A 22,745-nucleotide genomic window follows, 5' to 3' on the forward strand; every position below is an offset into this window, starting at 1 on the left:
GGTTCAGGGGTCAGGGGGTCTGGTTCCGTTGTTTCAGCGTCGTTTGGAGTGGGGTCTTGAAATGGTACATTCTGATCGGGGGGGGTTGCGGTGTGAAAGTGTTTGCTGCGGGGCTTCTGCCTGCATTTCGTTGTTCCCCCTTTCCCCCATATTTTGTGGGCTGCGCCGCCGGAGTTGGTCGATATGTCTGCGGATGTGGGAATTGAGTCCTGTGTCTATGATGTATGATAGAGGCCCTGTTTGTTCAATGACAACCCCTTGTGTCCATTTGTTGCCCCCCCCCATAGTTCCTTGCCCAGACAGCTTGCCCTGTGCTGAGGGTTCTATGCTGGAGGGGCAGTTCTGGGTCTGGAGGGGATCTGTCAGGATGTAGGCAGTCTAGTCTGGTAGTCAGTCTTTTGCCCCAGCGGAGCTCTGCTGGAGATTTTCCCGTAGTTGTGCATGGGGTGGTGTGTTGAGATAACAGGAATTGGGCCAGTCTGCGGTGCCAGTTGCCGGAGATGATTTTCCGCAGTGCCTCTTTGGTTGATTTTACCATCACCTCTGCCAAGCCGTTCGAGGATGGGTGAAACGGAGCCGTGGTGGTGTGCCTAATAGAGTTCGCCGTTGTGAAACTCTGGAATTCGTAGGAAGTAAATTGGAGGCCGTTATCAGAGACTATTACGTCTGGAAGCCCGTGTGTTGCGAATAACCCCCTTAAAACTTGTATTGTGGCTGCTGAAGTCGTGCTAGTCACTGGTGCCACCTCCAGCCATCTCGAATAGCTATCCACGACTATTAGGAATGATTGTCCCTGGAATGGGCCTGCATAGTCTATGTGGATACGTGACCAGGGTGTTTTTGTAGTTTCCCATCTGTGTATGGGAGCCTGGGGCTGAGCGGCTCTGACAACTTGGCAGGAATAGCAGCTGGCTACATACGTTTCAATTTGCCTGTCTAATCCTGGCCACCAGACATAGCTTCTGGCCAGAGCCTTCATTTTGACGGTCCCGGGGTGACCTTCGTGGAGGCTCTCTAACACCTTGAGTCTGTGTTTGTCGGGTATGATTACCCTGCTGCCCCATAATAAACACCCCTGATGGGTGGATAATTCCTTCTGCTTTAAAATATACGGTTGGAATTCTGGGTCTGGTGGTGCGCATTGCCAGCCAGAGGTGACATAGCCTAAGATTCTGCCTAATATCTTGTCTGCAGCAGTGGCTGCAGAGATGTCTTTAACAGATAATGGGCATTCAGGCAGGTCTGAGATAGCCAATATCTTCCCAGCTGGTGCTGGGTCTGGGTCAACTATCGGTTGGGGCAGTCTGCTAAGACCGTCAGCATGGCCCATGGATTTCCCTGGCTTGTATTCTAAGTTGTATGAATAAGCTGACAAAAAGGTAGACCATCTCAGGATGCGGGGAGATAATATTTGTGGCGTTAATTTGTTTACTGTAAAGAGCCCTAATAGGGGCTTATGGTCCGTGAAAATGGTGAAGGGTCGGCCGTATAAGTAGTCATGAAATTTTTTAACGCCAGCCACAATAGCTAAAGCCTCCTTATCAATCTGGGCGTAGTTACGCTCAGGTTTTGACAGCGTTCTGGAATAGAACGCTACCGGGGTTTGTGTTCCTTCCCTAGTTAAGTGGCTTAGGACCGCCCCGATGCCGTAGGGGGAGGCATCACAAGCCAAACATAAGGGCAGCTGTTCGTTGAACAGGGCTACCATTGCGTTGCTAGTGAGTAAGTTCTTTAGTAGATTAAAACTTTTATCATGCTCAGATGACCAGTTCCAGGGTTTGCCTTTATCTAATAGCCTATGTAGGGGTTCAGCGATGGAGGCTTTATGCGGCAGGAAGGTATGATAAAAGTTAACTAACCCTAGGAAGGCTTGTAGTTCCTGTTTATTTTTTGGGGTTGGTGCTGTTTTAATGGCTTTAATTTTTGTTTCAGTGGGGTGAATTCCTTTAGCATCAATTTTAAATCCTAAAAACTCTGTTGATGGCACCCCGATGGAGCATTTGTCTCGTTTTAATTTGAGGCCAGCCCCCCTGAATCTAAGGAGCACCTTTGTTAATTTGTCAGCTAAGTCTTTTTCTGATTCCCCTGCAATTAGGATGTCGTCGAAATATGGACAGACCCCGGGGATCCCTTTAAGTGTTTTTTCCATGATTTCTTGGAAGATCCCCGGGGCTGTAGCAATGCCGAATTGAAGGCGGTTAATTTTAAATGCTCCCTTGTGGGTGACGATTGTCTGAGCTAAGGCGGTGTCAGGGGTGACAGGCAGCTGTAAATACGCCTGCGCCAAGTCTAACTTGGCAAAAATGGCGCCTGACTTAATGGCCGCGAGGATGTCTTTGACAGCCGGGACCGGGTAGGCATGGGCATTTAATGCGCGGTTGAGTGTCGCCTTATAGTCGGCACATAATCTTATTTGGCCATTTGGCTTAATTGGGGTCACTATGGGAACTCTTCTTGCCTTGATCCTGACAGGCATTACATTAGGGTTTAGTTTTAGTGATACAGGCGGTCCTGTGTACTTTCCTAGCGAGCTGTCAAAAACGTCCACGAATTGAAGGCAGACGGATTCTAAATTTGACAGCTGAATGGCGTTGACACCTGTCAAAGCTATTCCTAGCGCCTCAAACCAGTCTAGTCCTAGCAGGCTGATTCTGTTTTCCCGGGTCACTAGTATAGGGAGGGATCCTTTAAATTGTTTGAACTCCACGGGGACGAAAGCCTTTCCCCGGAGTTTAATGGGCGTTTTCTGAAAATCAGCTAGGCGGAGTTTGGTGGGTCGAAGGGCGGGCCGTTTTCTACTGCGGTTACAAATGTCCCTGTAAGTTTGCCACGAAATGAGTGAGACAGAGGACCCAGAGTCCACTTCCATCTCACAGGGAATCCCATGAATCCGAACGTCCACCTTGACTTTGGGCTTAAGAGTGCTGTGGACTGTGTATTTTCCCGCCCTTCCCCTCACATTTAGCACTAGGGGTTTGGGATTGCGCCTGGCCCTGGGTGTGTGTTGGTTCATACCTGCGGGCGTCACCTCCAGTTCATGCAGATTTTCTCGGCTCCGGCTGCGGCACACGGCTTTGAGGTGACCTGTCTTTCCGCACCCGTGGCATTTGGCACTGCAGAACCGGCACGTTGCTCTTGGGTGGCTTCCGCCGCAGCTGGCACACTTGGCCCTGTTCGACTGGAAGTTAGTGCCCTTCTGATTGTTGGCAGGCCCCCCCCCTGTAGTTGCATTGCAGCCTGAGCTTTTCGAACCGTCGCTGTACCGCATCGATGTCAATGGAGCCGTCGTCATCCTCGGGACCGCTGAACCCGCCGTCCTCCTGGTGCACGGACCCACTGGGCCCGCTGTCAGGTGAACGTCGGTTGTCACTGTGGCTGTCCTCGTATGCAATGACTTCCCTTGCCACATCGGCCATTGTCATTTCTGGCTTGGCGATCAGCTTCTTCCTCAGCCGCTCGTCTTTGAGCCCTATGACGATTTGGTCCCGGATTCAGTCTTCCAAGTCCGGGAACCGACACCGCCGTGCGGCGTGTCTGACCCGGGTTATGAAGTCATTTGCTGGCTCGTCAGGAAGCTGTAGTTTTCAGGCAAAACTTACCCTCCAGAAGAGTTCTGACTTGATGGGCATGAAGTATCTACTCAGCCCCTCGGTAAGATCGGCGTAGGAGATAGTGGCGATCGGTTCAGGGGTGAAGATTCCCACAGCGGCATCATAAACAGCGGGCCCGCTGAGCCAGAGGAGGGCTGCTGCCTTGGCCCGGTCGTCCGTAATCTTCTTTACCACCAGGTATCCTTCTACCTGGCCCAGATGAGATTCCCAGCCTTCTGGGTGGCGAGTGTTGAACTCTCGAATGTGGCCATGGTTCGTCATGCTGTCTGTGGCAGTGGGTGCAGCTGCTTGCGTTGTACGGAAGTTTGGCTTCCGAGTGACTTCAGCAAGTGACCAGCTCGGCTAAGGGAAAAAATCTCTTCTTCCCTTAGGTAGTGACTTCAGCTTAGGCAAGCAGGCATCCCACCTTCGTCGCCAGTGCTTTATTCAAGAAGCAGGCGAGACAGCAAGTTGAACGATTCAACTTTTATTCCGAACCAGGCGAACAACAGAAGAACATGACATCTATTTATACTGGCAGCTGTCAGTAGGTTAGCCAATCAGGGCTGAGCTGGTTCCCGCGCCGTTTGTCTTCTCCAATCGGAACCGGCAGATTTTGACAGCTCGGAGCTGTCAGTGGAGGCGCGTGTAGAACTGTCAGTCGGTCGCGCCTGCGCGGTTCTGTCCGGCAGCTTTTGACAGCTGTCAAAAGCTGCCGCGGTTTTTACCTCAGCCCTGTTAAACTCTATTACAACAATTCCTACTAATGTAAATAATGAATACATACAATATGAATTATAAGTGAATACATAACAGAACAGGACCCTGTTGATCAGATCCTGAAGTGGGCAATGTACTGTACTTCATGGTGGAAGCATTTCAGGACCTGAGAGTGAAGTCCAAGCGATGCAGGGGGAGAGGTGAGGAACAGCTCAAAGAAGCTACGGGAGGCAAAAATGAGTCAGTGACTACTGAACACCACAGTGGGGGCAGTCAGGTTCTACTGAGCCTTAAATGGGCCAGGCCCCTAGGAGTAAATGCTCCCTGAGCAGCCAGGCAAAGAGCCCCACCACCCAAGCCTGAACTAAAGCCGGGCTCCCTCAGGGTGATATTTGATGGGGATCCCCAGCAATTGGGGTTCTTCCTTGCTCACATTGTATTTTGTGTCTTTTAACTAGAAGTATAAAAATTCAGGAAAGCAAAAAATTGCAAAAGAAATCCCAGGTTTTTATGCTAGTATTTTCTAGAGGAAAAATGGATTATGAGATGTTTTGTAATATTTCATTTGTAAATGATATATTACAATTAGAATATAGGTCGACAGTTTGCAAAAAAAGGAAATTTCAATTTGGGGCTGCATCATCAGTAGATCACAGGAAGGCTCATTTAATTCTTTCTGCATTGATAGTCTATGTCCGTGGTGGCACACCTATGGCACGCGTGCCACAGGCAGCATGCACAGCCCTCTCTGTGGGCATGTGTGCTGTTGCCCCAGTCCTAGACCTTCAGTCCTGTCCATGAGCAATGAGCAACCTGCATCAAAATCTCCCCAGGCAAGTGGCTTTTTAAGCTGGGTTTTATAAGACCTTTTCACTTTAGGCCTCCGCTGCCGTGTGCAAAAAAAAAAGTTCAATCAATTTCAACTTCTCGCGAGAAGAAAAAAGATCTTGCAAAGTTGGAATTGATTGATTGAACTTTATTTTTAGTCCCACACAATGGTGGAGGAAATGACAGGGGACCACGTCAGAGCTGGAAAGAAGGTGCTGCATAGGGGTGGTAGGGAGTGGCAGGAGCAGGGCGTTCTGCGTGAGGGGTGGGTGGAGGCGGTGGGAGCAGGATGCTCTGTGCAAGGGGTGTGGTGGGGCGGTGGGAGCAGGGTGCTCTATGCGAGGGGTGGGTCAGGGTGGCGAGAGCAGGGCACTCCATGCAAGGGGTGGGTCAGGGCCCTAACTCACCCTTCCCCCAAAAAACATGACCTGCGTGCCTCCGAAGCCGATGCTTAATCAGAAAGTTGCCCAGACCCCACCCCACCAAGGTGAGCAGCCGAGGCTTCGCCACATCCAGAGCTTTGGGAATGGACGAGAGCTGCCTTTTAAACAAAGGTGGGTGGAGGGGAGGGTGAAATTCTTTGGACCGTAGCTTTTCTCATACTTGCGTTCCCTCTGTTTTTAATCCCATGAAGGTGTTTGGTTATTTTATGAAGTCGTTGGTCGTAGCCTTCATAGCGCTGTTAACATCATGGTCTGTTTAATAATTTTATGCTATTGGCTCCCATCCCCTCACTCCCCCCGTCACTTCTGCTGAGGTACATCTTGGTTCATGTTTATTCATGTTTATCCTGCCTTTATAAATAAGTCAAGCATAATACTCTTTCCTTGACCTATTTTCCCCACAGCAACAACAACCCTGTGAGATGAGTTCAATTGTGAGGGAGTGACTGATCTAAAGCCACTTAGAGTGATTGACCTAAAGTTCATGCCTAAAGTGGGATTAGAACTCACAATCTCTCTGTTTCTAGCCTAGTGCTTAACCAACAACCCAAATTGTCTTTCATGTTGTCACCTTATGGCTTCCTTGTTGAAATTTGAGCAATGGAAGCGTTTTTTATTATTATTCCTCTGAACAGATCAGCTTAAAAGAGAAGAACTCTTGATTGTGAGACCACTTTAATCTTTCCATTTAAGATTATTGTAATTCATGTGAGTTGGAAGTATTGTAGCACTTACCTTCTTCCATCCTTAGCAACACTGAAATGGCTTTTTGGTTGGAAAGCTGGTCGCCACTGGTCAATTTAACCCCTCAAGGTAGAGCGCATTCCCCTTGTGCACCTCAGTACCTACCACAGCTGCCAGCCACTCACACAGGTCTACTAGACCAGGGCTTTTCAACTGGTGATATGCGTACCACTTGTGGTACATTAACAAATGGCAGGTGGTACACAGCCTTTCCTAGCCAAGTGTAGTGGGGGAGGGAAAGAGCCAGCACAGGCAAGGATTTACTGTGAGAGAGTCCTCCGGAGCTGCAGAGTGGCTGGGATGAGGCAAAGGCCCCAGGCTCTCTTCTGGCTCACCCTCCCCCATGAGAAAGACAGGAGAGGCTATAAAAGAAGGAAGTTTGGGTGGGAGAGAGAGAGAGAGAGAGAGAAGCTACCTTGGGAGGAAGCAGAGTCAGCTCTAGCTGCACTGAAGGGAAAGAAGGAGGAGGGTGGGGAAGAGGAGAGGAGATCAAGCAGGCCAACCATGAGCTGAACTACAACTTCTGTGGCAGCCACCTGTGCTGGCAGCAACAAACAGGCAAGAAATGCAATGGGCGAGAGGTTGCCCTCCAAGAGGAATGAAAAAAGGCAGTTAGGAAGCCCCGCATAGAGGTAGTAGAGGATGCCCAGGGCCAGCACGCAAAAGGCCACCCTAGCAGGAAAGCCAGATCCCCATCAGCATCATGGTCGCCCAGGCTAAGCAGAGATGGGGGGAGGCACGCAAGCCTAACTGGGACTGGGGGGCCATGACTCCAATAGAGATCTGGCTATTCCCACTTAGGGTGGCCTTTGGCTTGCTGGGCATGGGTGTGCTCTACCACCTCTACTCGGGCTTGCTATCTGGCCATTTCACCTCCTTTGTGCTGGGCGGGCTAGGTGCTCCAGGCAATGGTGGTAGCCTAATGGACCTGCATGAGCTGTTGGCAGAGGCAGCCTGAGGCGGGGCTAAGGTGCATCAGGTGTGCAAGGGGAACAGGCTCCACGTGCAGGCTAAGGGCAAGATCTGCGAGGGGGCAAAGAGATGACCAGCAGCAACCTGCTCTCCAACCACAAGGAAAAACAGATGGGATGGAGTAGGCACGTCCAGCGGTGTGCATCACACGCTTTCGCCCCCTGCTGCTGGAGGGCTGGCCCAGTATTCGCAATGGGCTGCGGAACCCCAGAGTGCTGGTTGAGGCACCGGCAGGCTGTGGCTTGCTATGCACTCGCTGTGTGTGGGGCTGATGGTGTGAGGAAGCAACCGCCCCGGCCCTTGCCTTGCCTTGCCTTACCTTGCGGCAATGGTACCCCTGCCTTGCCCCCTGCCTCGCCTCACCTCACCCCGCAGGACGAGCCTCCTGCCCACCATCCCACGTGCCAGAGACCCCCTGGATCTCCCCCAATTCTGCCCAGCCCTCACAGGCATCCCTCCCCACGAGCAACATCGAGGTAGCCACGCCCACCTCAGCCACACCCACCCAGTCTTCCATGACCACTTGAGCCATGCCCATACAGTGGCCATGCCCACCAGTGGGCCATGCCCCCTGGCACCTGGGTTGCAGTTTGGGCGCTCGGTCTCTAAAAGTTTCACCATCACTTGCTAGAGAATAAAATTGTGTCTTCAGTCTAAAGACTGAGTGTAGTCCCTTTCAGTGAATAAGAGTAATGCAGAATAAAAACTAACAATGTGCTTTCATCATTTATTAAACAGACTGCAGACAAACAATAAGTTACTTATATTAATATAATTCATTAATAGTGCTATTCAGTGAAAAGGAAGTGAGCAGTACATAAGCTGGTGCACAATTCTGTTTTCCTCTGATCTTTCTGAAATATGTATCTTGAATGTATAGAGGTCTTATTCTGAAGAGAATTTGGTTTGTGGATGGAAGTGCAATGGTATAAGTTGTCTGAAGAAGTTGGGCATACTTGTTTCTAATTATTATGTGAATATGAGCATCTCTCTCTGTGTGTATGTGTGTGTGTATAAAAAAAACTGCTACTGAGAAGATATATATATATAATAGCTATTAATTAAGGTCAGTGCTTTTTTTGTAAAAGAAAAAGGTGCCGGAACTCACACATGTCATACAATCCACCTTGCCTACCATATAAGGTTCCATCCAAAATAGGTGCCGGAACTCCGTTCTGAGCGTTCTATGACAAAAAAAGCCCTGATTAAGGTTATAATTATGACTTCTACTCTGAATTGAGAGTAGCCCTGATGTGAGAAAGCCAGGATGGTAAGCTCCAAATATATATGGAATGTATATATTGTATTCATTGTATTATTGTATTTACATTTGTATTCATAGTATTTATATTTATCATCATCATTTTAGCCATTTTCTATTCACTCCAGGATAAAGGCCTCTTCCACATATTTCCAATCAATACAGTCCTGAGCTTTCTTTTGCCAATTAGGCCCGAAATACTTGCTGAAATCGTCGATCCATCTTGTTTTAGGTCTCTTTCATGGACGCTTTTTATCAAGTGGGATCCACTTTGTGACTGCTTTGGTCCACCTGCTGTTAGTTTTTCTTGCTATGTGACCAGCCCATTTCCATTTCAATTCTTTTTCTCTCTTAAGATATTCTTTTATTTGTTCTCTAATCTATGTGCAGGTCTTTCTTGTCTTGTAATGCCAAGCATGTATCTTCTTTCTGCCACTCTTAACTTTTGTATCTTTTGTCAGGTTAGTATACATGTTTCACTGGCATAGTTAATACACACACACACACACACACACACACACACACACACACACACACACACACACATTTGCAGGCAAATCATCTTCCTTCTTAACAATGAACAAATGTTTGAAGACCAATTTATTTTAATTTCTCAAATAATTTTATTTACATGTACTGTTTTTATTTTATATATAATGCTAAGTACTATACCAACTCTTCTTTTTTTTAATACAGCAAAATTTAGAAAGTAATCTTACCAGCCTTATCAAAAGAAACACTGAACTGGAAACACTTTTGGCTAAATTAATTCAAACTTGTCAACATGTAGAGGTAAGTAATAATTTCAGTGATATTTAATTCACAATTCTTTCTGAATATGTGACATTCTGTTTTACAGACTTTTAAAATAATCATAATATTACAGTTTGAAAACATATGTATTTATTTATTTTATATATGCACCTAGTAGTTGTTGTTTGACTCTTGGTGACTTTATAGGCAAGTATATAGGCAAATGTGTAGACCAAATAGATAATTTAGTATCTTCTTATACAACAGTCAAGTAAATGTCATGGAGAGTTCACTACTGGAAAAATATATAATTTTGTATTGAATAAAATAACATTTGTTTATTGTTAACACATATTTTTTTTAAAAAAATTCAATAAAAGACAAAATATTTCCAATAATTAAAGGCACCTTATATAAAAACCATCTTAATGTATGTATACAATTCATTTAATGGTTAAATTATAAAATAAAGGAAAAAAAAGAATTCCTGTTTTTTTTTAAAAAATGTATTGCTCTACCAGTAAAAAAAATAGACTGATTAATAATTTTATTTTAGTATATTGTTTTAGTTATATTTTCTGGTGGTTTCTTTGAAGTCTGGGAGGAATAAAGTTTGAATGAACAATTAGTAATATGAAATACAGATTGCTTTCTGCAATGAACAAGCTGTAAGGGAATTCATACATGATGACAAGTGAGCCCAAGAAATTTCACAAGATCCTGGCATGAACTAACGGTATGCTGTAAAATATCCTCCACAATTCTTTGTGGCACATAGTGGCTCTTTAACAGATAGATTAATGTGGACAGGATTTCCTGGAAATAAAAACAAATTGACCTTCACAATTAAAATGCATTATTTCCATTTTTAACTTTAGCTATATTTTCTAAAGTGTCATATTTATTTAATTGGTTTTATATACCGCCCTATTCCCAAAGGACTCAGGGCGGTTTACAGAGCAAAGTTAAAAAACAATATAAGTTAAAATAGAGTTAAAATAAAATTAAATAACAATTAATAGCCCAAAAAGTTAAAAATTTAAAACCCCTCAGTCCAGGCCAGATAAATCAAATAACCAGGTTTTTAGGTCCTGGCAAAACGAACAAAGGTCGGGGGCAGTCCAGAGATCCACAGGCAGATCATTCCATAGGGCAGGCACACCCACAGAGAACGCCCTTCCCCTGGGGATCACCCGCCGGCACTCACTGACCAGCGGCACCCTAAGGAGGCCCTCCCTGTGGGAGTGCACAAGACGATGGGAAATTGATGCTGGCAGCAGGTGTTCCCTAAAATAATCTGGACCCATGCCATTTAGGGCTTTATAGGTCATCACCAGCACCTTGAATCTCACCCAGAGGGCAACCGGAAGCCAATGCAGCTCGCGGCGGCGAGGTGTTACACGGGAGTATCGAGAGACTCCCATCACAACTCACGCGGCTGCATTCTGCACCAGCTGAAGCCTCTGAGTGATCCTCAAGGGCAGCCCCATGTAGAGAGCATTGCAGTAGTCTAACCGGGAGGTCACGAGCACATGAGTGACTGTGCGTAGGGCATCTCAGTCCAGATAGGGCCGCAACTGGTGCACCAGGCGGACCTGGGCAAAAGCCCCCCTGGCCTCTACTTTACTGTGATAGTCATATCAAAAAAGTAAATTCAATTGCTAATATAGTATTACTATTTATTTATTTGTTTGCTGCTCATCTCACTACAAGTTTATATTTAACTCAAGAAAAAAAATCTAGTGTTAATATTTTATTAATTTCCATAAAATAATCAGTTGGTTAATTAAGACATACTGTAATTTTCTGTTAGGAGCCCTGGTGGTGCAATGATTAGAATGCAGTATTGCTGTGCTGTCCCACTCCCTCAGACACACGCACATATAGCAAGAGTTCTACAGGTGTTTATTCAGACTCCCTCCCACACATGTCATCAGAAAGCACCCTCATTGCGCAGGTTTAGGTTCCAAGCTCAGCACAGGAAGAGCCAGTGGGAACCGAGCCCAAGGAACAAAGATGAAGTCCAGGAAAGCAGTCCATGAGCCAAATGGGTCAGGCTACACAGCACAAGCACACAAGACATGGAACTCGGCATGTTGCTCCAGCAACGCTCAACTCCTTGGGGTGGGATTAAATAGATGATGCCAGTGTAGCCCTTCACAAGAGGCAAGGTTGCCTCCTCACAATTAGTCTAGCCAACCAATGTTGTACATGTCTTCTCTCTGCCCTATGTGTCCTTGGATAGGGAGGAAGTATAGACCCATCCTCCTCCTTTAAACTTGTGTCCAGAGTGGGGTCCAGTGGCAGATCCATGACAATTGCAGGGTAATTCTCCCCACAGTCTGGAGTTTGATCCTGATGGAGCTTGAGGTTGACTCAGCCTTCCATTTTTCTGAGGTCAGTAAATTGAAGATCCAGATTGTTGGGGAAAATATGCTGACTTTGTAAACTGCTTAGAAAGGGCTGTAAAGCACTGTGAAGTGGTATATAAGTCTAAGTGGTATTGCTATATTGTAATTTTATTATAAAAGTAAATATGGAATAATTATTTTTAATTTACATTTTAATCAACTTATCATCTCAAAAATAACAGATACTGATTTATAAGTGAGCCTAACATTGAATTATAATAAAGGACTCATAATTTGATGTGTGTGTCCTAATGCATATTTTTCTAATTTATTAAGAAGCATAGTCATGGCTACATTTATATATACTATGTAGCAAACAAACACAGTAATACCATAAGAAAAATGGAGGCACTCCATACTTCCAAATGTGTGACTATTGACAGTTTCAGGACTTGATCTGGAAGATGCCCAGATTGGAGAAAGCTGGTCAGTGACCATTCATAGTTACAGTAGGCTTCCTGAGCTGCTTTTGGCCACAATGCAGTACATCAATAAACAGTGTTATGTGCAAATTAACAAACTCAGTTCTGTGATCTTAATTAACCTATTCATGGCTGCTGCCTGTAACTGACAAGACTTTAATTAGTTTCATACTTTCAGTTTTTGTTTGTCCTCTGAGTGGCTTTGAACTTGGAGGAAGGAGCACATTAGGCAAGGAGTCATCCTGTTACATTTCTTTTGAAGTGTATTTCTCATTGGGTGCTTGCTTACTTTCTTGTAATCCCTTCTTCTCTAATAAATGAAAATACAAACAATTCTCTTCTTGCTCATTATCCCATAGGTGAGACAATCATTCCAAAGGGTGGCAGAGTGCAGTAAAAGTACTATAATCAGTGCTTTTTTTCTAAAAAAAAGGGGGGGCAGAACTCATAACTCCCATTTTCTTGTTCTCTGTCTTGGGGTTTTGTGGGTGTCTCTCTTCGGATTAAATTGGTAATCATGTTTCTTTGGAACCCATTGGCTGTTAGTACATTAGTGAGAGTGTGTAGTTCGGTTTTTAGGTGTTGTTCGTCAGCTAGGTGTTTTGTTCTGGAGATGAGTGTCTTGGCTACGGAGTTGATCTGTGCTGGGTGGTGGTGTGAGAGTGCGTTCAGATAGTGGTTTGTGTGTGTTTTTTTATGGTAGATAGTGTGTCCTAGGGAGCCATTGGATTTCTTGTAGACTAAGACATCAAGGAAGGGAAGTTGATTGTTAGCTTCTGTTTCCATGGTGAATTGTATTTTGGGGTGTAGGCTATTGAGGTGTGTGAGGAAGTAAATATTCAATACATATACATACATATACACATATAAACTGGATGACTTCCTCAAGACAGAGAACAAGAAAATGGGAAAGCCCTCCTCCCATACTTAAAAGGGACCACAGACAGAATCAGCAAGATCCTCCAAAAACACAACATCAAAACAGCATTCTACACAGACAGAAAAATATCCACCATCCTAAGAAACCCCAAAGACATAATTGGGTTAGAAAACCAAGGAGTATACGAAATCCCATGCACCACCTGCCCCACCACATACATCGGTCAGACCAACAGAAGAATAAGTGCACGCATTGAAGAGCACAGGAACTCACTCAGAAACGGAGAACAAACTTCATCCCTGTTCCAACACTTTGAAGCCACGGGACATGAAATTGATTTAAAAAAAACCAAAACTATCGCCAAAATTGAACATTTTAACAACAGAATAATCAGAGAAGCCATTGAGATAGAAAAACGCCCCCACAGCATGAACAAACGAGATGATACCTCTCGCCTACCAGCCATTTGGAAACCCGCCTTGATTGACAGATGAGTCCCAACCACCAAGAATGATACCAGACCCAAACTCATGATAACATCACATGACATCACCACCACACAACCATTCAAAAAGCAAATCCGAACCCACAATGATAACGACGCACAACCACAAAACAGAAATCTAACTACAGCTGCAACATCAGCCACTTTAAACCCCTCCAAACCACACAATAAGCAAACTGACACCCACGATAAAAACATGGCACCACCACAAACATGAAGTGTGTGTGTGTGTGTGTGTGTGTGTGTGTGTGTGTGTATATATATATATATATATATATATATATATATATATATATATATATATATATATATATATATATATATATACACATATACATACATATACATATACATATACATATACATATACATATACATACACATACACATACACATACACATACACATACATACATACATACATACATACATACATACATATATATATATATATTTACATACATACACACACAATTCAGTAGCTGGAGCATAATATTTACTTGAAGAGACGTCCTTTAGTGTTAAGGCCCACTTCAAAACCTCATCCCAAGAAAGCAGGACTCTTGGAACAGTTTCTTTCTAAAAGAAACTTTTATTAGGAGAAGCTGATAGCAGGCTTGATAGGCAGGATCTGAGGGTTTCCCACTCAGATCAATAGCATAACCCCACCCCAATAGTTCATCCGGTCAATTTGAATGGGCCAATCCCCAGGAGTTAAGTCCGCTGTGGGAAAGTAGCTGATAACAGGGTCCTTTCCCATGCTTGTGAAGATGTTGTTGGGTCTTCGCACCTTCTCTTCCGCAGCGAGAGATAAACCAGTTGGTCAGATGCACATTCCTTTCTCACTCCAAGGTGACATTAAGTGAGACACTGTTCAAAGAGTAAGTATGTAGGAACAGCGGAAAAGATACATTGTAGCAAAGCAGAATAACATATCCCAGAGCATTTTCCCCTCCCCCTCAGGAGAATGGCAGAACCCTCAGAAAGAAATGAATTAGGAAAGAAATTATATAGATCCCCTGGTCCCCAGGGAAAGAATGGGTTCTAACATCTAGGCCATTTATATCTACAATAAATTAGCAAATGTGACCACATCCACAGCTGGCCAAATTATGGTTTGTGAAGTATTGTGTTCTCATTTGAGGCATTAAAATTTAGTTTGTATTTTGACTTGACATACCCAAACCAAGGAATGCTGATCTTATTTATATCAGTGAGAAACCAAAATATTAAACTAGAATAAAGAAGAAAGGAAAAAGAAAAGAAACGTGTTACTAAGACATTTCTCCCTGTCTTCTTAATTGATGAAATCCGATGATGGTGTTAGTGTGCTTTTTATATAATGACAGCAAACAATTATTAATGGTTTACTAGGTTTCTATGGGGAGAACACCGTGATGGCCTACAGTAATTTCCAAGGGGTAATATATTTCAAATTCTTTGTCATATCAATTAGAGCCTTCCTGCAGTTGAATGATATATGAATTATGAAAATAATTACCTAAAACTATTTGCACTGACATATTCACAGTAATCATTATAATCATGTCTTAATTAATTTTTTTTTAATTTCTAGGGTCACAGGGCCTTTATCGAGTTTGTCCAGAGTATAGCCTAGGCAATTGAATGTTATTGGTACCTGGCTATTTTTCCCAAATTTTCACTTATTTATGCCTATGAAAATTACTCCTAGATAGCTGGAGTTTTCTTTGGCTTGGACGGATAGAGCTGGCTGGAATTCCAGTAAATTTTAGGGTCGGTTTATCTCCAATTCAGCCATTACAACATCAAATGGTAGCTCGGGGGCGGTGGAAGGGCTCCTGAGTGAAGATCTATTTCAAACCAGTAGTACTCTTTTCAAAAAAATGCAAGAATTTGCAAACATGGATTGTAATATTATGTATTAAAATATATTATAAAACATAAATATATTAAAGCATTGTTCAATTCATATATTTTCTCAAGATTTTACATGTGCTCTTGGGTTCCTGTGTATATATTTTAACCATTTAGAATTTCAAAATGATTGGTGTATATGTTTACACATCTCTAATATTTATTTTCTGTAAGAAAGAAAAGTAAAGAAGGGTAGATTTCAATGCATCTAAGATAGGCTCCCATTCAGCCTATCTAAGAAACTTTGAATGAATGAAACAGCACTAACATTAATATAAACAGCTTAGAGTAAAACCTTTGATTTGATGGGTACATATTGCTTTATGTTATTACAGATTAGAAACAAAACACAGGACAGCTACCCTTTTATTAGAAAAAGACTTAGGTAGCTATAAGAGCCGATGCAAAATTAGTATTTTTGCATAATTGGTATTTCTGATGTTCAGAAGTAAGTGTGTAGATATTGTTTCATATTCTTTTCAAACATTATATCAAATACATGACCCTCCTTATATTTAATCCACCCTCTCCTTATAGCTCTTCAAACTGTGCATCAAGAAAGAAGCTGAGCTGAACCTCTAAACTTTAAAAATATCACCTTGGTATCAAATTAACCTAATAGTGTTATCTCTCGGATCATTAGCCACTGCTTTTGGCTAGTGAGAAACTTGTGCAGCAAAAATTCAAAACTGAGCTATTTTTTGCAAGAAGCTCTGTTTTCTTACAGGAGGGAACTTGATTTCTTTTCTTCCTTGGTTTTAAAGCTATTGGCCAGTTCTTCCCTTTTGAGCATTGCAGGAGCCATTGAAGTAAGCTTGTATTTTTCATGAAGAGCACAAACCAGTTACATCTACTAGGTTATCTGAGCGAAGATCAGGGATCATCTCTTAGTCATTTCCTAAAGGACTGATAGAAATATGGACACCATCTCCTTTTCCTATATTGTGTCTGTTGGTCCAGCAAGGGGGAGAGAATGTTTTGAAATGTGTTAGGCATTTATGAAAATCCTGCATTATTTAGTCAAGAGAATGAAATTGTTTTAGTCTGTTGCACAGAACATAATAGAAATACAGCTGTGGAAAAATCAGGAACAATTAGCCAGAGAGAATGGGGAGGAAACATGTTTTCCTGGACTGTAGCTGATTTAAAAGCCACAATTTTAGCCAATGTTTCCTAACAAATCATGGAATCATGTACAAATATCATTCTTAGATTATACAGCACCAGAAAAGCATTTTTTTTCTCTAGATCTTGAAACTCAGATGTGCTCATTCTATTTATAGTGGAAACACTTTTAAAGTAGTTATAGACATCTATTTTAACCTACCGTGTTTCTCCGAAAGTAATACCTGGTCTTATATTATTTTTGCTTCCAAAAGAGGCATTAGGTATTATTGTGGGGGGATGGCTTATATTTTTTTGTGACACCTGCCTCGCCTCGCAGTGGCAGCACCAACAGCCTTGTCCAACAGGACCCTACATGCCTGCCAGCCCACTTCTGCTTTGGCCGCTCGTGGCAAGAGGCTGCACTGCACATTACACTGTTGCCGCCACAACGAGGCGAGGCAGATGCAAGGGGGGTGGAGCTGCCCCATGCACCCTGCCCCTGCTTACTTCAGGGTCCCCTAGCCAGGCCATTCCTTGCTTGGCAATCTTCCCTCTCACTCCCCTCCCAAGCTCAGTCAGACCTTCCAACTTATCATGAGATCTTTTTCTTTTTTGAAAGAAGTTGGAAGGTCGAACTGAACTTTTCTTAGTCCCACAAACTCCGTTTCCCTGCAGCAGAAGAGAAACCCACCAGAGCTGGAAGGCAGGTTAGTGAAATGATTTCAGGAAAAGAGAGGAGCTGGGTGGTGGTGCACCAAACTCTACAGCAGTGCTGGGAGGAGAAATGGCAGGAAATGGGGCTGCCATTTCCAGAACAGAGAAGGGAGACATGGGATGATGCAGGGCGGCAAGCAAGTGCTCTTCTCTGCTCTGTATCTCTGTGCAGAGCTGCTGTCCTCCCCATTCTCCATTCTCTCCAGTGGCGGCGCAAGCCATGGGAGAGTTGGCAGAGGTGATATGCAGGTTCTGAGGTTTTGCTGGTAAAAAATACAGGAAACCAGAAGTTGCCATCAAACTTTACGTTTTTATTCAGCTGAACAAAAAGACAGGCTCCTCTAAATGAGAGCAGCCCCGAAAGACAAGAAATCCTTGTATTTATTCTTTCTGGTTACATAAGCAAGCCATCCAGCAAAGCTGACACGCATATGATAAAGATTTCACCCAGTAAGTCTGGCATACTGTAGATAAGAGAGCAGAAGTTAAAAAAATGTTCCCTTTTGGGTGTTTCCCAAAAGATATCATAAGTTCTTGGGTGGGTTAGGACATTGTGTATTTTTCTTGCTGGCCTTTCATGACCCTGCATCCAAGACTTTGCAAGAGCCCAAACACACAGTAGGGCCATCTGCACATTCACAATTGATATTTTCTATACTGTCCCCTAATTCTGGGTCAACATAATCCCCCCTTTCATACTTGGAGCAGTGCACAAATGTATGAACATGGGATAGGCTTCTGTAGTATGCGGGCCACATTGTTGAGGACAGGCAGAGGTGAATAGGGGCAAGCAGTGAATGACACAACAGGATACAAGAACAAGGACTACTACAAAGAGAGTACCAAGAATAATTCCCTAAACCATCCCCATACAATATCAGTAGAAATCTTCAGATTTTTAGGGTAATTCCTAATTCCTTCCTCCATGAGATGAATGATATCCTTGTGTTGGACAATATGAACAGAGGGAAAGATAATCCCTATGGTACATGTACCAAATCAGTAAGTTGGCAAAGACTTACAGGCAAACCGATCACAAAGGAACCACCAGTCCGAGTGGTTAGCAAGATAAATGCCTGGTTCGCCTTCCAACCCCTTAGGCATATAAGCTCTAACACCAGACATATAAGTCATGAGTCCCATTGCTGCAAACGAACTACAAAGAGCAGAGGGAACCTTCTTGTAGTCAAGGCCAAAGGTCTGATGACATGTATGCCAACCATCCCACATGCCATTACTGACCTTCCATGTGACTGTGCAAGGTGTATAGATCCTTAACTTATCTCCGGAAGAAGAACTTTCCTGCCCCAAAGACAGGAAGGGTCCAGCCCCTTGTTACATTGGCCATGCTGAACATGAAGGCTTCCAAGGCTGTAGTTTCCATGGCCAATCCATGGAATTTCTGGGAGTCTACCTCTGTGAAGATCTGACCTGGAAAGTTAATACAACGCAGGTGGCTAGAAAGGCCCAACAGAGGCTTCACTTTCTCAGGGTCTTGCAGAAGAACAGGGTAGAACAATGGCTAATGACCCTCTTTTACCAGTCTACTATAGAGAGCGTCCTCTCGTATGGTATTGTGGTTTGGTATGCTGGTCTGACAGCCGCAGATAGGAAAGTATTACAGAGGGTGGTGAGCACAGCACCAGACATTGTGGGCTGTCCCCTGACACCACTGGATGACATCGCCAGGGCTCGCTGCCTTGGAAGAGTGAGGAAAATTCTCAGGGATGACTCACACCCTGGACGGTATCTCTTTACTCTCCTACCATTGGGTAGGAGATATAGGAGTATAACCAGCCGTACCAACAGGCTGAAAAACAGCTTTTATCCATGGGCTGTTAGGCTTTTGAACGGGAAATAATTTTTTATAAACTTTATGCAGAATTGACTTGCGAGGCTGGTGTGTTGTGCAATTAGTTCACATGGTGTAATAAGATGGAGGGTTTGTTGTCACTGTGAGTTGGGGGTGGGGGCACGAAGGGAGGCTCAGCCAATCTCAATGTATACATGGTTGTACTTTGACAATAAAGGTTCATTCATGTATACCAGTGGGGGATATAAGTGCGCAGATTCAGCAATCTGTTATGTTCAGAAGCTGAATCCATGCTTGCATATCCAGTATATAGGTGTTGGAGCCCCAAGTCCCCAAAGAGGGACTGGGAAATTGGGAACCACCTCCCATAATTGAACCTGACCATCACCCATAATCCCTCCCGCAAAAGAGAGCATGGATTGGGAAAGAAAAACAAGACAGAGTACTAAAAAAAGAAAGGATGAACAACCCAAACAAAAAACCAGATGTCAGCCCAGAGAGAGAGAAGTGACGCCCGCAATGTAAGTAAGCAGGAAGCCAGTGAGAGGAAATCACCTGTGTAGAAGCCCGGCAGGCACAGGTATCACAATGACCAAAATGTCCCGGCATACAGATCAGCGTTGGCCCTCAAACAGTGTTCTGAACCAGCCTGCTACCGGCCTTGCAATAAGGCAAACCCCTGTTCAAACAGTAGAGACTGGAGAGCGTCTGAGGCTGAAAAGCGTCTGCCAAGATTTATTACTCAAACAAGAAACAAAAACACTGGAACTTGAATCCTCAAACGGAAGAGTTGCTTTCAGCAACCAGCCCTTCCCCAAACACTCCTTTTATTTAGAGATCAGGGCGTGGCCTCCCTGTGCCTCCTCCCGAGGAGTCCCACAGCCTTTCTCTGTTTGTTCCTGCTCGACTGCCTCCTGCGTCGGGCGTCCTTGAACAGGGCCAGCTGTGGGTCATCATCCTCCGCACTATCGGGCTCACGCAGCTGAGAAGAGGGCCCCGGCTGGGGGCTCTGCGAAGCCTCCAAGCCATCATCAGCCGGTTCGTCTTCCACACACTCCTCCTCCCCCTCATCTGAGTCATCCGAGACATCTGAGCCGGCTGCCGGACCCACAGGCTGGCCCTGAGTCACAACAAACAGAAGCTTCAGCCCAAGGTCTTCCTCAGCAGCAGGGGCCACAGTCCAAGCAACTCGGTCCTCAGTGTCAGAAGGTGGTGAAGAAGATGAGCATGACCAATCCAAGCATGAAGTCCAACAATCTTGACCACCATGTAGGTAGTGAGAAGAACAAGGAAGGACCCTGTCCAGTAGTCAGCTAAAGGGCCAGAAGCAGTCCAGGACATGACAAGCACCCAAACACCAAGAAGGAAATAATGGAGTGGATGATCCACCCCTGGATGATGGAGGGCTTGAACAGCTTAAGAAACGGAAGAAACATCATTAGCAAGAGAGTGTATACATCCTCTGAGGGCCTGGTCTCCAACAACAGGGAGGGAAGTGGATAAGGCAAATGAGAAAGAAAGGGCTGACCATACACCATCCCAAAGGGAAACAGGCCTCCCCATGTGTACTGAAGACTGGAGCCTATAGGACAGATGAAACCACCAAACAATACCCAGGGCCTGAATTTCTTGCTGGATAATGGCAGGGAAAGGCCTCATTCCCTCTAGAGAAAGCATCCACAAAAACTTGCAAGTAGCTAAAACCCCGCGTCCATGGCAACTCAGTAAAATCAAATTCCTAAAAACTAGCAGGATCCTGGCCAGCCCCAAGCCTCCCCAAGGGGAACATAATAATTTCCACAGGTCATTACATCCACAAATCACACATTGCCTGATCATTGTGAGGGCTCTGTTATAGATCCCAGGACAAATATAGTCCATTATAAGAAACTTAGCCATGGCCTTGTAACCCCAATGAGTGCTGGCATGCAAGTTTTGTAAGAGGGCCCATAATGCATGTTTTGGGACTCCCCATCCTTCTCCAGCCTATGTCCACAATAAACAGCACCTAGTTTAGAAGCTCTGTGCCCATCCAGTGCATATATGTTGGAGACAGCACAGGCAAACATGGGGTTACAAGCGCACCCATATACCAAGGGGACAGCGGACCTCATGCGGCAGACTTTAAGGTGCGGTTGGCCAAGGCACTTCCTCTTCCATGTACAGTACCAACCCTAACATGGGCCCTCACATGCATGACAGCTATCTTATGTGGGAGCAAAACAACATCCAATAGCCTTAAAATGTCCTGTCCAAATTTAATAGGAGTGGTGATTGAAACACACTCCATCTATAATGCTCCATGTGCATGTATAACACAGATCTTCCCACAAATTTACTGTCTATAAATATATAAACGGCATTTTCTGATCTTTCAAGGCCTTTATCAAGGCAATGAGTTCAGCTTCCTGAGCTGAGGTACTTGCAGGGAGAGCTGCTGCTTCCACTATCTGGTCCAATGTGACCACAGCACAGCCAGCTAGCCTTTTTCCCTGCCTATAAAACTGCTGCCGTCTGTATACAGGTCCCTGTCCACTTCCTCCAATGGCGGGTCAGGTAGATCCAGCCGGCCAGAAAATACTTCTGTAATAGTTTATACACAATTATGATCACTATCCAGTTGGGGAAGAAAGGTTTCTGGACTGAACCTGCTACTGTGCCCTATATGAACTTGTGAGTTGTCAAGGAGTGCTATCTGATATTGTTCCAGTCAGGAGGCTGTAAGCCAATGGCCCCCCTTGGATGCTAACAAACCCTGGATGGAACGGGGTGATTCCACTGTGATAGGAGACCCAAAGGTTAATTGTTCAGCAGCCCCAAAAGAAGAATGGTACTGCAGCCACCCAAAGGCATGCTGGCCATCCTTGAGCAACAGGATTCAATTGTTTGGAAAATAAGCTACAGGGTGAGAACAAGTACCAAGGGTTTGAGTAAGGACCCCAGCAGCCACCCCTTTACTTTCAGCCACATACAAGGGGAATGGTTAAGTGACATCAGGAATGCCAAGGGCTGAAGCATTGACTAAAGCAGTTTGAATGTTATCAAACGCCACCTGACAATCCTTGGTGCACGCAAAGGGTTCTTTATCTGTGCCTGTAGTGGCCTGATATAGGGGCTTAGCCATTAGAGCAAAGATGGTGGCTTGTAATGTAACAAGCAAATACATCTTAAAAGAGCATAGGGCAGTCTGAAAGGGAAAGAAAGATGAGTAAGGCCAATAGCACCCATAAGGCATTCCAAAGGGTTGAGTATTGCAGCTGACACAGAAGGGCCATTGGCCCCAAATACCTGAAACATTTGCCAGGGTCTCCAAGGGGCTTATTTAATACTGAATGTGATGCTCCTGCACCAACAAAAAGGGGTATTGTTCTTCTCTTACTTTGACTTGTATCAGGGGTGAAGAGGAAGAATCATCCATAAAGGCAGGAAGATAAAGCCCCCAGCCCCTCACCCCCACTTTCTATCCGGAGCATGGTTGAGGAACAGTTAAGAAGGGAACATAAAAGATATTCCCTGCTCCAGTGGCCAAATGTCATGCATATACAACACCGGTCCTGTCCCAGGGCAAAAGACCACAGTAGGTGGTCTGGGAGTGCCTGGAATCTGGGTGACATCATCCCATTTCTCTCTTAAGGGGACCCTACCACTCCTCTCCATTCTCTTCCGCAAGTCCCACTTCTTCCCTC

General features: G+C 44.6%; 1 protein-coding gene across 1 annotated transcript in view; it reads left to right on the forward strand.

Annotated features, from left to right (window-relative positions):
- The window catches only part of MID1 (midline 1), a 269,028-nt gene that overhangs the window by 97,837 nt on the left and 148,446 nt on the right, over window positions 1-22,745 (forward strand). The window contains exon 3 of the mRNA XM_081327462.1: window positions 9,255-9,350. Coding sequence (XP_081183588.1) covers window positions 9,255-9,350 — 96 coding nt within the window. The remainder of the gene's footprint in view (window positions 1-9,254; window positions 9,351-22,745) is intronic.

Source organism: Vipera berus (assembly GCF_964194415.1).
Source record: "Vipera berus genome assembly, chromosome: 4".
NCBI lineage: Eukaryota > Metazoa > Chordata > Lepidosauria > Squamata > Viperidae > Vipera > Vipera berus.